We start from the raw sequence: 16,928 nt of genomic DNA, 5'->3' as shown, positions 1-16,928 counted from the left end.
CCTTCCCCACAGATATTCCCACAAGGTCAGGGCTGGAGTAAGGGGCAGCATGTGGAAACAGTTCCATTGCTGCTGTGTGCACAGCATGGGTAGAGGGTGTCCAGCCACGTCCATCAGCACTGTTCCATTTATAGTAAAAATGAGAACCCTCCTTCCAGGTTTGACACTATTCAGTAGCTCTGATCCTCCTGATGACAAACATTTCTACCCATCCCTGGCTTCCCAAGGGATATTTTCCTATGCTTTTGGTTTTGGTATGCACTGTGTGAAGTGCTATATGGCAACTCTGCAACATTTCTCACCCTTTTTCCTCTGGGTTTACAATAGATGCTGTTGTCATTCGTAGCGCTATGCTCTGAAAGAGCCTTTTTTTTTGTGATTCTGCTGAAACAGGGACGCGTGGTGCAGAACAACAAAGGATTACTTGGTGCCAAACCACTGTCCCACTCCATCATCGCCTTTGGTGTCATCACAGCCCTTTTGTGGGTGCTCACAACCACTGAGAAGACTCTCGGGACACACAGAGCTCCAGCGTTCACGAGGTGTTTCAGTGCTCCGGGGTGGCCATAGTTTGCCTTGCTGGATGGTTTAGTGATGTCCCCCAGCTCCATGCCCGTGAGAACGATGCCTTCGTCCAGTTTCACATGCAGCACCCATGCCACCAAGGCACTATTCCACCTCCATGGGCCAAGGGAATTGGAGCACGAATCAGAGTACATCTGGTCCCACCATCCCCAGAGCTGCATGGACCAGGGTCCCGGAAAGCAGCAGTAACCCTGCGGGAGGCCTTGAACAGCACAACGCCGCGAGGGCCCCTCGTAGGGTCCCACTGTCCGGGTCCGAGGAATGACGCGCGGGGAAGGCGCAGACCTGCGCGGGGGGAACAAAATGCCTCGGGGAACCCTCGTAGCGCGGCGCAGGGCGCACCCCGCGCCGTTTGCGAGCCGCACCGGCGGCGCCCGGCCCCATTTGGAGGTTGCGCCACCTGCCGCTGTCAGTTGGGCGGCCGCGTCCCAACATGGCGCCGGCGGCGTCGGGCGGATGGAAATACTGATGACGGTCCGGAGACTCGCCTCCATCTGTACCATGGTGAGCCCCGCGGCCGCACGGCCGCTGCCGCCCCGCCGGGCCCGGGGGAGCGCCGGGGACAGCGGGCGAGGGGCTCCACCGCCGGACCTATCTGTCCCGGCCCCGCGCTGAGGGGCTGAGGAGGGCCCGGCGCGGGCGGGCGCAGGAAGAGCCAGTAAAAGTGGTTAAAAAGCGGGTTTATGGGAGCCGCCGCCGGCCGACCGCGTACCGGGGGGCTGCGGGAGCTTGGGGGGCGCCCCACTGCCCGCACCCCGCTTCTCCTCCAGGAAGGCGCGGCCGGGCCGCAGCAGGGAACGGGGCGGCCTCCTCGGGGCTGTGCCGGGCAGCGGGAGGGAGGTGTTGGGTGGTAGCTGGAGCAGGGAGGGGGTGCGGAGTAAGGAGAGATTCGGGGTCAGGAGGGGTTGGGAGTCAGGAGGCCCCAGTCCCAGGTGGGGAAGGGCGGCTGGGGGCACACGGGGCTCTGCGGGAAGGAGAAGTGCCCATGGTGTGTGAGCTGCCTGCCTCATGCAGAAGCGTGTCTGGGGCAGGTGGGTGCATTCCTCCAGAGCGAGAGGAGGTGAGGGTGTTGTCGAGCCTTATCTCTTTTCCTGCCTCAGCTCACAGTGGTTAGCTGTGTTAGCCAGGCTCTGGTTAGAGGTGGTTATACTAGTCTATAAAAGCTCTGCAATCATCTTGTATGGCTGCATATAATAGGGTATCATCCATGTTGGCAGTGGAAATATAGTGAGAGGGAGACTGATAATTGCATGATTATGCAGAATCTGTAATGAAGGTACATTGCTATGTAGAGGCTGGTGAGTGGTTTGTCTGGCACTGAAACACTGACTCATAGTAAAATACGGCATCTTGTTAACAATGTGCCATCCAAACATTTCACAGGGATCCTTACTGTAAGGAGTTCAGTCGGTGTGGGCTGTAACAGGGGTTTGAATTGCTGAAATCCAACACCAATTCAGGATAAAATACAGTTTTAGTAGTTTGGTTTTCACAGTCCCACATCTCAGTTGCTCCAAGTGGTCAAACTTCAGTTTCAGATCTCATCTGAAACAGGCAAAGAGCAGGCTGCAGTGTCAAAGGAGCTCTTGTGTACCAGCATGCTGAAACTGACTTCATTGTGTGTAAAGGGCACAGGGGTTTTCTCTTTCTGTCCCACATTTGGGGCTGGGTTTGATTAGCTCGATTTGGGTTTGATAACTTGAGGTCCAGCTGAAGTGAACCATCATGGTGCTGTACAAAGCTGTGTGTTTGGAGTTTCACATTAATACTCTTAACAGGAGAGGTTAATTTTATTTTGTCTTTTAATGTGTGGCAATAGGCACCTGATCTTCAAGCTCTTGGTGTTGCAGAAGACTTCCCAGCACTCCACACTTCCCAAATCTCCCTAGATTTTCTCTTTTTTTTCCAACGTAATTTGTATTTTTTCATTGCCCATCACAAACACAGGTGAAATTAAGTTCATGAGAAGGTATCTGAATCAAGACTTTGTTGTGGAGTTCTGCACCCCAGAGGCAAGTCATTGACTCTATCACACATAATATTTTGGAAGCGTTCCTGAGATCAGCTCACTGAGCCTCGGATTAACAGGGCAAACATAAGGCAGTGCATTTTCCTCTGAGCATATAGCCAAACCTGAGTGCAGCCATCCTGCTGCTTGTGATATGGTTTTAGAGCCTTAGCTGTACATACTCAATCTTGGATTCAGTTTTGGTCCTGTGCTTACCTTAGTTTTGGTCGGGGTGGTAGATGAAAGCTAATCAGACACTTGCACCCTACTCATGTCCCTTCTGTAGTACAGTGTTCTTTTCAAGAGGAGTCTTTTCACAGTGCTGCAGCTCTGGGGGAGCAGGCTCTCCTGACTCTTTTTGTTTCAAGTGGAAAACTTACTGCTTCACTTCTCTGCAGAAAACAGTCCTGCTAGCACTAACTGTAGGAAACTTGCCTCTAATTTTCTTCAATAGCCATTTAATCAAATGCTGCGGAGTTTTTTCAGCATTGGTGTTTTAGGTGTGTGTATTGCTGAGCTAAAATTACTGTCAGTCTTACCATTTTTTTCCTTCAGCTAACTCAGGAGAATTAAGGTCTGGGTATTACAGTTTAAAATTGTATCAGTTTATTTCCATCTACTTCAGTTAATATCCAGTAGGTCAAAGTACTGTTTGCTTTGTCATAATGCAAACACAAAAACCCTAAATCTTCTTTATGAAAACATTAGATTACATTAAAAAATTCCCTCTGGGAAACTACTTTCTTCAGGATAATGTTCATATGTAGTGATTGTAGAGCACTTAATATTTGGGTTTTTTTTTAGTAAAATACACAGTTTTTACCAGCAATTCAAGTCATCATTTATGCTTCAGGCTGGAAATGGAAGCACAGGTTTGACATCCTCAAACCCTTCATTCAGTCAGCAGCACCATCAGGGATGGGTGTTTCTCTGTTTCTGACATTCCACTCTTCTGTAGTATCTCTTTAAAAATGAAATTCACTGCCTGAACTCATTAGTAGACAGTAATGGAATAATAATTTCAATGATATCCCCCTCCTTGAAGTAACTCCCAGGGTTTTGTAGGTTGGATCAGCTCTCTGTGCCTCATGATCGTTGTGTTTCCTTGATGTGAGCACCATCCCCTTTTCAGCGATTGTGTAATGTTCATGTGGCAACTACAGCCTTGCAAAGGGTGGAAACTCACAGGAGAATGCTTGTGCACTTGCATGTGATTCATTGCTTGGTAAGGCTGCTGGAACCATATGGCAGGACACATCCATAACCAAGAGCTGCCAACCAGAGCTGTGGTTCTCTGCTCTGTCCTTTGACTTAATTTTGTTTTGCAGGCCTTATCTGTATTGTAGACTCCAGGATTTTCTTGTTTTCTTTTTGCAAGCAACTGCAGAATTAACTGGGGGAGTGAAACAGAAATCACTCTTGAGGCACTTTGTTCCCCTTGATGAAAAACGCATAGCTCCTGTTCCAAAAATATTTGGAAATGATATCCTTGTAGTTCTGTGGAATACGCATGGTCACAGACAGATGCAAATCCTCTCTTGACTGAGGAGAGAGAGCAAGGAGGGGTGAATTTCTATGGTCTGACTGTATCACCTAATGCAGGATGTGCCTGCTGAGGCAGTCGGTTGTAGACCTGAGTTTTGAGTCGGGAGTCAGAGGTTTTTTGTTGCTTTAACAATAACTTCTTTTTGTGGTTGCAGAAGGAAAGTAGAGCACTAGAATGGAGCAAGGTGTGAAGCTGTTTCCTCTCTGACAGCTTATTTTGTGAAAAGGCCGTAGTAAGCTGGTAGCAGAAACATTGGTGTTCCTTGGTAGTCTAATTAGGAACACTTCCCCTAGATTCATGTCTCATTGTTTGCTAAACCAGTAAGACATGCCCAAAGAGCTCAAATCCAGGATACAAATTGGTGGCAGTCTTACTGTACCTCTCTGAATCAGGACGGCTTGGATATAATTACTAACTTCAGTGCTAGAGATGACTGTATCATTTGTAAGTAATACATTTCCATTTGCCACTTGAGTAACTTACACTTTTGAGTCCAAGCAGAGCTTTCCTGTCAGAGAGGTATGGTGTTTGGCTTACTGCTGTTTCACCTGTGTTTGTAGAACTTTGTTTAGCTTTTTTTGAGAAATAGCATTTATAACTGGGAAGATATCACTGAGGAAGCGGAAAGGTAGATAAAGGTAGAGCTAGCTAAGCAGACTTCTGTTTCCAGCTCTGCTTCTTGGTTCTTTTGTAAAGCTGAAGGAAACAAATATTCATCTTTGCACTTAAAACCCAGCTGGAGAATAACCTGCTTTGTTTTAGGGGGGAAAAATTTGCATAACTCTTTGCAAACAGTTGAGTAGGTTACTTCATGCAGGGTTCTTCCATGTGCTGTTCGTGCTCTAGTTTAATACTCATTTGTGATGGGTAGTTACTGATGTGTTCTCTTGATAACTTGTAGCAATTTTGGAGATGTGAGCCTGGGCAGTGCAGCCAGCCTGCACTTAACTGCCGCCTCATGGAGGGGGTGCACAGGTTTCCTTTGAATGATGCTTAGGATTTTACAGCATCCACTTCCTCACTTTTTGCAGTATTGTTCCTCCACTACTTGATGTGTGAAATTCGGGATAAAATCTTGGATATTTGGAATATTTTACAGGATAACCTGTATAAAATAACCTGAGAGCTATACTAGGAAGACCTCCACTCTTATGTGTGTTACTAGGTCACCTGAGAGAAACCCAAGGTCAGGAGAAATCTTGTGGAGCTCTTCTCAGGTGGATGAACCAGCTGTGATCATGTTGGTGATCTCTGAGACAGTGGCTAAGAAGTGGGAAATAGGTCGCTTACAGGACCACATTACAAAGGTTGAGGCTCAAAGCAGGTAGTGCCTGTACTTCCTTTAATCCAGCATCTTTTCCATCTGTGCTCTTTACTGGAGCCTAGCTTTACTATCTAATTTTATAGGGCATAAAATTCCAGAATTTCACAAGTGTATGACCTGCTTTGCCTTTGTGAGGCACAGATCCTGTGGACCTTGCAAGACCAGCTCCTGACTGAATAAACATTTAGTGAAACAGTTTACAAAGCATTCTGTATTAATTTATTTAAACCCACTCTAATTAAGGCTTCAGGTTTTACACACTTCATGGTAGTAAACCGATTGTGAAATACTGCATTTCCTACTTTCACTGTGGTCTCCCTGATACTGGCAGGAGCTGGAGTGCTCTGTAAGAATGACTGTGCAGATAAGGTTCTGATTTGGAAGTGTGGAGTCTTGAGAAGCCTGTGACACTGTTATACCTGCTCCTTTCAAGATTATCAGTTTGTTTTGCCTGTGTAAGCATGGGAAGTGCTAGAATCCAAAGTTCAATTTACCATAATTTGTTATGCCTGGAATGGCAGCCTTCCTGGGTGCGTGAAAAGGATAATTTCATACCCTAAATCACAGTGAGTGATAGCTGAGCTGCCAGCTGTCTGTATCTCACCTCAGTGCTACACAACAAGGCATTTTCAAAGGTGGGGAAGGAACATCTAATTCTGTGTTTAGGAAACCATGACGGTGTGTTCTGTGAACTTCCAGAAGTATGACCCCAGCTCTGCTCCTTTCTGCACTCCCCCACATGGTGATTTTCACAGTCCAGAAGCTGGAACTATTATCACAGCTAATACAGCAAAGTAAGTGCAGGCAGACTTTATGAAATGTATCATCTCATTCAGATCTCTTTCCTGAAAGGTTTTAAGTAGCTCTGGCTTGGCCAGCTTGTTCTTTATTCCCCCATCTTGGGTGTTTTTGGTTTAGTTTGCTCACTCTTTAAATACCAGTTTTCAGTTATGCAGTATATTTAACTAGCTCTTCTCATCTTGAAGGCTGCATGATGGTGTCCTTTGAGGCCTTTCTGTGCCACTTGAAAGCTGCTTCCTCGCTCTTTTTTGAATGCTAGATCTTATGCTTCTCTAACTTCTTAAATAGAAAGAGTTGAGTGAATAATTAGAGACTTCATATACCAGATATGTTCTGGGCACTGCTATATCTCCTAGATATCTTTCTCTTTTTTGCCTTTCTTTAAGGAAAATGTCTTTTGCAGGCAGGTCCATGTGTGTGCTCAGTGAGAAGAAGCTGGTTCCAATCCAAAGGCTGAGTTAGTGTTGAGCCCAAGCTAGTATATCATAAGGGATTTTGATTTCAACAGGCTGTTCTCTCAACATGCTCTGCAGCTTCTGAGCTTGCAGCTGTAATGAAAGTTGAGAGAGATCCTAAGTTGCAATGCTTTGATTACTGTGTTTGAACTGAATGGTATTAATTGCAATAGCAGAAGGATAAAAGACTTGTGTAGAAAGCATGTAATGGGGAAATTAATATTTTGCACTGAGCTAAAACAACCCAGCCTTTCTTCAAGGAGAAATTACTGTATCTTCAGATATCTATGGACTGTACGGAGAGTGTTTTACATTAACTGATTCTCTCTAGCTTGTTAAGAGTAATCTGCTGATATTAGTCTTGTGTGTATTTTAGATTGGGCTAAAGCAGCTGAAGTGTATAGACAAGCGTAGGAAACCACAGTTTAAACATTATAAATGAACAGATAGGATTTTTCCTAGAGCAGTAATATACATCCAGATTTTAAGTGTTCTCTTCTGAAAATCTGCTGTCTACAAATGAACTGTAAATAGAGCATCTCTCATCTTGGAGCATCCCAAAATAAGCACAGCAAGGACTTACTCAGACTTTTTGTAGATTTTGTCAGGAACATTAGTATTAAAAAAAGAAAGTGCAAGTTTGTGATTGTGTATTTTGAAAAGATGAGAAGAGCTTCATGGTTCTAGTTATTTCCTCCTCTTGTACTTCAAGCAACTGCTTCGTCCTCTTGGCATTTAAAAAACTCAGTAGCATTTGTCTGAGGAGTGCACGGTCTGCTTAGGTGTGTCTGAATTTCCATGTCCTTCTAAGTAATCAAACCAATCTCTAGTGTTTTGTCTCATAATGTTGAGCTAGTCATGAATGGTTAGAAAGCCACTGACAGTCTGCTGTTGCATGGGTGCTCCTGTGTAATTTCAAAAACACTATGTGATGAGAGCAATCAGAAATGCTGCTTATGTTGTAGCCTTCTTTAATGACTATTTTAATGGTAATATTTTTTGTATCTTCACTTACAATCCCTCTTCTTTCATCATAGTTTCTTCTTGTTTTCTTACTGTGCCACTTTTTGTCTTCAGCCTGTCCCATGACTGTCACACATCCACCTCTACAGCTTAGAAAGTACACCCAGTTGCTAATAGGTAGTGACTGTGCTAATGTGAGATACTCCACCATCAGTGAAAGCAGATGAGACTAGCACCCTGCAAACGGTGTGGGACAGCTGTCTGTGACCTCCTCATGTGCTCTCTAATCCTTGAGAGACTTGCAGCTTCCCAGTGGTAAATGCCATGAACTACTTGGCTTCCCCTCACCAGATTGCAAGGCTGTTGCAGACAGGACAGTGGGATCTTCCCACTTGTAACCCTTTCCCCATCATCCACTTTGTGGGGTTTGGTTTTTTTTTCCTCATTTTACAGTTTCAGTGCCTCTCTGCTCCCTGTTTGCTCAGGCAGCTTTACAGCATTGACCTGATTCTTTTTGACAGGAGCTCCCAATAACAGCAGGAATACTGACCCAGTGTCGTGCTAATTTTAGTCCTTTTCTTACTGAAGCTGTAGCAGCTCCATGCTCATAAGGTCTGCTCACATGCTTATCAAGATAGCATGACATTACTTTTAAAACCATTCCAGCGTCTGCAAAGTTACCTTCGTAGCAGCAAAAAGTAGATCCTTATAAATGGAAGTGTGAATTCCTCCAAAGTGTGAAAGTGTTAGTTCAGGGTAAAAAAATCAATAAAGTTACTTAGTCTGTAATAATATCCCACTTACTCTCAGCCAAGTTTTGCAGGGGATCAGGATTTCACTGGGACTTGGTAAAATTCATAGTAGTAAAAAGGGAAAAGTTGTAAGTTGAAGCAAGATCCGTGTGGATGCCGGACATGTGGATTGCTCTCATTAGCTGACTGTAGTTCGTGCTCTGAGCTATGTAGTTGTCATTAATAACTCCCAGCTCTTCTTCTGTTCAGCGACAGTTTCAGAAGAACTCTTTAGCTCTGAGCTTTAATAGAATTTTGTCTGTAAAGCTACTTATGTACAGCGAGTAGAGAAGTGATAACTTCATCTTCCAACAGTAATTTCTTCTTATGACTCTTGTCAGATAAGTGAACATAATCTATAAGCTATTTTTCTGTGAGAATAATTACAAATTCAAGTGCTTTCAAGGGCATAGAAGTATTTGAACCCTGGAAGCTGTTGATACGTTTCCAGTTTCTGAAATCTATTAAATTTAGACCAGGAAAATACTCATCATCTTTGCAGAAATAGTCACAAACTGCAGAATTTGTAAGAGACCATAATGCTGAAGCATATTTCTTTATCTCGTTCTGGTGACACAATGAATTAGCAGTGTAATCTGGCTAAGAAACAGAAGACTACTGCTGTTTTTTCTACTTGCATAGCGTATCAAAATGGAAATGAATCTTTAAGACTTTTCTACTGAGCAAAAAAAACTCATAGCTTACAAGTTGGAGTACTTGATATATCTCAACCCTGGTTTTGATGGGTTCCTCAGTTAAAACTTCAGCTGTACTGTGGGATCACTTCATCTGCCATGACTTGGTTAGGCAGCTACCCCAGGAGAGAGTTTGAAATTGGTCTTTTTGCATTCCTTTTTATTTTAGCATCCCTTTTTGCTTTACAAAGCATGTTTTGTTGGTGTTAGGATTGAGTAAAACCAGTATTTACCCTAACTTCCCTGTATGTGCTGTTGGTACCTCACTGAGTGGGTATGCAAAATGGAGGAAAATTTCATAGGATTTGGAAAGGGACCTCAGTGACCATCTGGCCCAACCTTGAGTGTTTTTGTTTGCATATGGTTTTCTTTGTCATTTCTGATGGGAATCAGTGAGCACGAGTGTTCCTGGGTAGGTCCCTTTTTAATTAGCTATATACATAAAGAAAATCACTGCAGCTATCAGAAAATACTTTACTGTTGGTCTTTTGGGATCTTTTTGATGGCAACTCACGTGGGCCAGGCAGCTTTCCATTTTCTATCTGACTACTAGTGCCAGAGCTGCAGAAACCCACCGAGCTGAGTATGCTGGCCCTGGATTCAGCGTCAGTTCTGCTGGCGGGGGTGTGAGCGGAACAGGGAAGCTCTTGGGAAGTGCAGCCAACCTCCACAACAACATTTTAAGTCCCAGTAATTTCTAGAAGATTAGAAATCCTCATTACCAGTTGCTGAAACTTGAGTTGTTACCTCCCCCACCACCGTGGAAGTGATAAATTCTCATCTCTCCAAGTCTAATTATATAAGTAAACCAGTATTACCACTGTAGTTAAAGGAGGGGGATGTTTCCTCCATGGGTAGTTGTGTTGCCTACATAAATTGGTGTTTTGTTCCTGCTCACATTGCTGCAGACAGAAAGTTTTACCATCTCTTCCTGAGCCAGACTAGCAGAGCAGTGTCTTGAGAACGTTTCCTTCTTATTTGCAAATTCAGTTGCAAAGATTGTGGACTGTGAGTAGCTGAATTTGACTCCAGTTCTGCAGCCCTACTCACAAGCTCATCATCTATTTCCATCCTGAAACATGACCAGTTTGTGCTGTCATCCTTTTTTTTCCCTTCCATCCTTGTTGCCTGGTGTAGTGTGGTTCTCCTGGACATTCACTTCATGATAAATCACTCTGTACTGTTTGCAGTGTAGTTACTTTATCGTGGTATGCCAGGCATGCTCATAGTCCAGAGCTTCTTCAGTATGTTATGTGTTATTTAATTTGCAAGTTTGCGTCTTCACAACTGTTTGAGTAGTTTGTGAGCTTTGATTCCTCCCACAGTCACTTTGAGTCTTGTTTTGGTTTTTTTTTTTATGGTTTTGGGATGCTAATTTCAAATGTTCTCTGACAAGAAACTTCAGAACCATTGCAACCGAATGTCAGGTTAAATGCAGCTTCTAGGGCAGGTTGACTTGAACTTTAGCATTTAATTTATAAAAGAAGCCTTCATAGTTTTATCTGCCCCTGCAGTTAAGTTCCCAAATTTACAAAGTCTGGGCAGTAGATGCAAGGAAGCCCTTAAAAGAAAGACTCATGTAAGCTGTGAAGTTAATGGGTAGATACATGAGGAATACAGGCTGGTGGTTTAGCTGGGTTACGGCACTGGTTTGTGGGAGATTATTAATTTCTTTATAGCATAGTTTGATTAAAAATTTAAACTCTTATGCCTTTATTTTTTTGTTCAGGTATTTATTCCATATGTTGCCTTGCAGAATGGAGCATTAAGGTTGTCTAGTTTCACTAGTTCTGTAAGTTGTGGTACCTGCCTTAGTTGTCTGTTTCTCTGGTGTTTCTATAATACAGTACCAGATATCAGGGAGGAGTTGAGAAGAGTCCAGAGAAATTTAATCTGAGCTTCATAAGCCTGCAGATTTTACGTATATCCCTTCCTTAATCTCAAAGTATGCAGAATGTCAGAGCAAAGGAACCTCATTTAGCACTCGGCTCTGATTTCAAGACCAAAAGCTTTTCAGAACCTGTGGCTTTTACAAAGCACGTACGTTATAGTTGCCTGCTGTGGTGTTAGCCAAAGTCAGTGCTGTTCAGAGCAACGTAAGTGAAGAGACCTGTATCAGCAGTTCTTCCTCATAGGTCTATACCTATGCCTAGATTTGCTTTGTTTTTTTTTTTTTTGTGGGAGATAGTAGAGAGAAAAAGAGGTACTTGGAAGCAGGGAATAGCTGTTGGGAAACAAATGAGAGGAGCTGCTTGAGCTGGCGCTGCTGCCTCAAAAAATATCTGTGTAATTGCTGCTTGCAAAGAGTCTTGCTTGTAAATCTGTCAGCACCTAGTGAATGTTTTTGTGTTTTTTATAGTACCCAATTTTGAACCATCCTCATTTTCTGTCTTGTTTTGATATATGCAATGCACTATAAATCCAGTGTGGGAGATCCAACTACAAAGTTTCCATTCCTTCTGATAAACTGAATTATTTCTCGCTTTCTTTCTGTTTCTTAGAACATTTTTAGTTACTTCTTTCTTAAAGACAGTCCAGATGAACTGTCTGTAGTCTCTACTTGTCTGTGGTTTATCTCAATAGCACAATGCTAAGGGAAATGATTAAAATATTTGCTCAGCAATTAAAAACCATTACGAGCTTCAGGGAAACAGATGAATTTTGCTGTGCTGTGATTTTTGTTTGTTTAGTGCTTTTCTGAGGTGTTTTAAGAGGGCTTACCTCTGCAGAAGGATTTCTGCTTATTGTTTGCAGAAGGTTATAAGTGGAGTGACTTGGATGTTTAAAACAAAAGTGAAGAATGCAAAGTGCTTGGATTCCATGTTGAATGATGGCAACTCCGCAGATAACGGCACAAGATGCAGCTAAGGACTGTTGGAAGATAAATGTTAGAGGACAAGATGGAGTGGTATGAGGGAAGATACTAGATCCTAAATGGGAGCTCAGCTGTAGGGTATTGGTAGATTTAAAGAAGGCAACGAATGGAAAGAGATGCATAAACTGCTTTGAATTTGGAGTGGACAAAGTTAAAATTGAAACTAGAATGTTGCTATGCTTTAGTTCCTGTTTCATGTGACAGGTAAGACCATATCAATATGTAGTGCTATATTTCAGTTGTATCAAAAATAGTGCAGTCCTCGTATTGATGGAGATTTAGAATATACTCTAAGCTTAATACATAGTCCTTAAATTAAGGGTGGCAAAGCCAAAGCACTTGTAGGCGATCTGAGTTTGAGGAATGTCTGACAAAATTCTTTCCATTCTTCTGGGGTTTGTAACTATGTTTCACTTGTCCATAGACCCTTCCAGAAATGAAGTTAGAAAAATTACAGTATTTCTAATGTAAAGTGTCAGTGAAGGCAAGATCTTTTCAAGAATTCTTTATATGAGATACAGATAATAAGCAGCCACATCAAAGCTTTTGTGCAGTCCATAGGACAAAAAGACATCTTTTCTTTCATGGGTTTTATAGCCTGTATGGTTTCTGCCCTCTAGGTTTAGAAGTTCTCTGTGCGTTAGTGTCTTTTATTTTTACAATGCGTTCTTGGCTAAATCTCAGTGGGTGTTTCTAGGTCACTGTGACTAACCTGGAGTCTTCGGTGAGGACAAATTTCTTGTCAAATGTCAAATAAATTCAAATGCAACCCCCCCATCTCTTAGATCAGACAGCTCTAATTCCAGCTGAAGTTGAGGTTTGAAGTGGAACCATGATATCTTTTATAATAAAGCATCATATTGGTTTCATGTTGAAGAACATAAGAAACACAAGATGCTGATTCTCACTGGAGGTAACTTATTTTCTCAGTTTCCTTGGTTTTATAGGGATAGTATGAATTCTGTTGGAATTTTTTTGGTTGGACATTAATGTTCTGTTTCTTTTTAGGGCGCCAATGCCTCTGCTTTGGAGAAAGAGATTGGTCCTGAACAGTTCCCTGTGAATGAGCATTATTTTGGCTTGGTCAATGTAAGTGAATTTTCTGTAGTTGACAAGTTTTTAAATTCATATCCTAATTTTGAATTGAAGAAGATTCTCTATTAGAACTTTATGAATATTTCTAACTAAAAGTGGGACTGCATGAACACCACATCCTGCAGTATGGTGCTCTGCCTTGTTATTAATGCAGATATCAATTTAATCGTATTATATAAATAAGCATATTTTTACTGTATTTAAAGTCTTTGAGAGAAACCTTCCTACTCAGGTACATTTCCAGTTACAGGATTTCAATATTTAACTGGAAAGGACATTGATAAAGTGTGTAGATTGTTCATAGGCTCTTCGAGAGAAGCGAGATTTGATTTTACACTGATGCTGCAGTGTATGGGAGCCTTGAGGTTGTAAAATGAAAATGTGTTACTTCTCTAAAGACATGTTATTCCTGGGATTAGTGGAAATTTCTGTATGTGAGGACATAGCTAGAAAATGAAGGACATGGACTTGGTCAATAATTTTCTTACATGTAGTAATACTCCTGTTTGTATGTTTGGACAGCCTTGTGTAACAAATGTTCTAAAAAGATGTATTTTTTGTATCTGTCGGTTTGGATAGACCTGACTTGGCTGGGATCTGTTGGGCAATAACAATTGTCTACCCACATTCCCTCTGGGGAGAAGGCAGCGTTGATGTTGTCAGTGCTTCTGGAGGAAAAAGCAGCTGGTGCCCTGACATCTTTTACCAATTAATATAGGAAGTCAGTTAATAGGAACAGTGACAGTGGTTCTGTGGCATCATGTTTATGGGGTGAAAATACAGGGAAACTCACTAGAAACTAGAAGTATACTTCTGTTTGCTGGTCATCCAGGTACATTTCATTGAGAGCCCACAGATGACCTTCTTTTTGATACCAAATAAGGTTAACATAGCTACTAATGTGTTACATATTGCAGCTCATTACCAACTCATTTAATTGACTTCTGTGTGGGTTTCTAGCACTTTGTGTTCTCAAACACCAGGCTATCTAAACACATTGAGTTATGTTCTTTAAGCATGGTGTTAATGGCCATTCCAAAGCTGCTGAGGTTTGCACCATAATGAGAAAAAATGGAAGGCATCTCCAACTGTAACAGAAATAGCAGAGCGATGAATAGTGTGAAGAGGAAAAATAGCATTCTAAAAATAACCAAAATTATTATAACCACATCCATTCTCTGGTTTGAAGAAGAAAATATGACTAATACTGTTGTGCCTTATTCCTTGCAACCAGTTTCTTCAGGATGACTGTTTTCACGCTGTTGTTCTGCAGAGCTTTGTCCTACGTTATCTCAAGTTCTTCCATAATGCAACTTTTAAAAGGGCAGTGTCATGGTTTCAGCATCAATACTGGTAAATGTGGTTGCACTGCAAATAGAATCAGGTGTTGAACCCATGGACAATGCAGGCTCTGTTCTTTAATAGTTATTTTCTCTTTGGATCAGTGAACTGAACCAGATTTTCCTGCAGTCAGACTATTGCTCTAGCCACTGCAGTCTGGGAGAAGGGTCTGGTTGTTCCTTCTGTGACAGCCTGTTAAAATAGGTATGTGTGATGGTGAACTGAAGTGCAAGAGGCAAGAAACAATGGTTTCGTTCCCAAGTTTCATCTCGGTTTTCATTTCAAGAGGCTCCTATCTTAAAATGAGCTCTTCAGACTTTATTTTTACATTGACAGAGTGCAATTTTACAAGTTCTCACAGAGTCAGATAATGTTGACTCTAAATACAGTCACTTTGAAGCAAAAGCCCACTGTGTTTTGGCATCTAATTAAAACACTTATACCAGAGAAACCATCAGAAAAAGATTTTATAACCTTCATGTTTGTGCCTGTATTTCATTTGTGTTTAAGGACTTTGTACATTGTGTATTTGATCTGTGCAAACAGCTTCAGGTTTGGCAATACTTATCAGCCTGTGAGAAGTGCCTTGCCAAGCTGGTTTTGGGGGTTATTAGAACCCTCTTTTTTTTTCCAGGCAGAATTTCTAGCAAAGTTAAAGTCACGATTGGAAAGAGCTGACTGCTTTGTACTTCTAACTGCAAACTGATTGCAGTTTAAAACCATGATACTATGTAATGGGGTTTATTTGTGGAGAACTCTAATAGTGAGAAGTGTAGATCAATAACCAAGAGATTCAGAAGTTTCCCAGTGCCCTAAATTGCTCAAAGTTGGAAGGATTTTGATATAGCATGAGAAAAAGAATTGTTGAAATAAAATGTATCACGGTCTTTTTGTAGCGTATTTGGCATGCAGTGTAATAGCTAAAATGTTAACATGCAAGATACTGATTTCAGGAGTAAAAGGTCTTCCACGTTACTTTATGTAAGGGTAGTAGCAAATAAAGAGAGTTGAAATACTTAGAAGGATGTTTGTAAAACCTAAAGCATGCCATGAAGTGAATTTTCACCTTATCACTTTACTGCAAAGCATCTTACTGTCAGGAATTTTCAAAGCTATTTGGCTGGAATCTTAATTCTTTATCTCCTTTGGGTCTTCTGTTTAGTTTGGTTTTAATAATATCTCTCTGTTTGGGTATCACGGCATGACATGTATAACCAGTTGACTTCATGCTTTTTGACATGATTTCTTCATTAATACAGTCCTGAAATCTCATTAACTACTTGCTTTGTAAACATTTTTGACTTAAGATTTACAGTGAGCTGCTTTTCTATTATTATCATTTTAAGATGGCTAATTTCTAGTTACTTTTCTCTTAGTTTCCTGGGATTATTACAGACAAACTCATTAGATACCTCATTGGAAACAACAGTTGATCTGACTTGTGGTAGCTCTCCTGCCTATTTTGTCTTGTATTCAAGTTTAGTTAGCGTTTAGTTTTAGTTAATTTGTGTAGTTGGGCTTTAGTTTGTTTCCTAGGTCTCTAACAAGTGTATGAGTTAGGTTCTATCCTTATTCATATATGTTTTCAGCTTGCATACTTGTTTTCCTCATGTCAGTTTTAAGGCTTGTTCCATTTGTTTGCATGCGGTGTAAATTAATGTAACTATAATGCTGTGACCTTCTTTGCTGTATGAATTTAACTGTTAATTTTCTGTTTCTAATTATTAACTTGAAATCAGTCTGCTACAGTGATCACCCCAAATTTTGGTGGACAGTTGTGGCAATATTCTCTGAGCACCACTTAAACACAGAAACGTGACTGCAGAACATAGTCTAAGATCAATTTGTTTAGAGTATTTAGCTCTCAGTGCTATTGAGATGCGGAATCTTATCACCAGAATATCTGGAGACTGGAAAACCTAGAATCTGTTTCAATGTTTAAAGCAGCAGCATTGTACAATACAATTGCCCAATAAATTGCAACGAAACAACTGGAAAACCCTGATGTATTTCTTGTGGGTGATGTACTCGTATCTCCGTGCTCTGAGTGTTTCTTCTTCTTGAGAAATGTGGAACACTGCCTCTGGAAGTTATCACTGTCCTCCTTTCTCTGAAATGACACTGCCTTCAGATATGGCAGATGTAAACCAGCTGCTCTTTGAATTTGCCTGCATCATGTACTCCCCATCGTATTTCCTTATAAACAGGAAATATTTAACATGTACCTTGCTATCTCTATAAAGTACTTTGTGTATCTGACACAGGCAAATCTAACATAGGAGGTCATGCACTGGCTTCTGGTTGCTGTAATACAGCTGAGACACACTGAAGCTGACTGATGCTTGTCCCTCTGTTCTGCTGTACCATTGGCACCCCTCAGAGCAGTATTGGCTGCATCTCTCCGGGCAGCATTAGCAGCATTCTGTGTTGTCTCCAGAAGTTTCGATTT

The 16,928-nt window shown here is 41.7% G+C and overlaps 1 protein-coding gene across 1 annotated transcript in view; it reads left to right on the top strand.

The window, feature by feature from the left end:
- Nucleotides 1–859: 859 nt before the first annotated feature.
- The window catches only part of LOC133265357 (ubiquitin carboxyl-terminal hydrolase 12-like), a 29,986-nt gene continuing 13,917 nt past the window's right edge, over nucleotides 860–16,928 (top strand). Inside the window, exons 1-2 of the mRNA XM_061445793.1 lie at nucleotides 860–1,089; nucleotides 13,052–13,132. Coding sequence (XP_061301777.1) covers nucleotides 889–1,089; nucleotides 13,052–13,132 — 282 coding nt within the window. The 5' untranslated portion in view covers nucleotides 860–888. The remainder of the gene's footprint in view (nucleotides 1,090–13,051; nucleotides 13,133–16,928) is intronic.

This window comes from Pezoporus flaviventris, unplaced genomic scaffold (genome assembly GCF_033815535.1).
Source record: "Pezoporus flaviventris isolate CSIRO_AGI_PZ_B2104156 unplaced genomic scaffold, CSIRO_AGI_Pfla_v1 ptg000005l, whole genome shotgun sequence".
Taxonomy (NCBI): domain Eukaryota; kingdom Metazoa; phylum Chordata; class Aves; order Psittaciformes; family Psittacidae; genus Pezoporus; species Pezoporus flaviventris.
The sequence above is the reverse complement of the archived record's forward strand: the minus strand, read 5'-3'. Positions and strand labels throughout refer to the sequence as shown.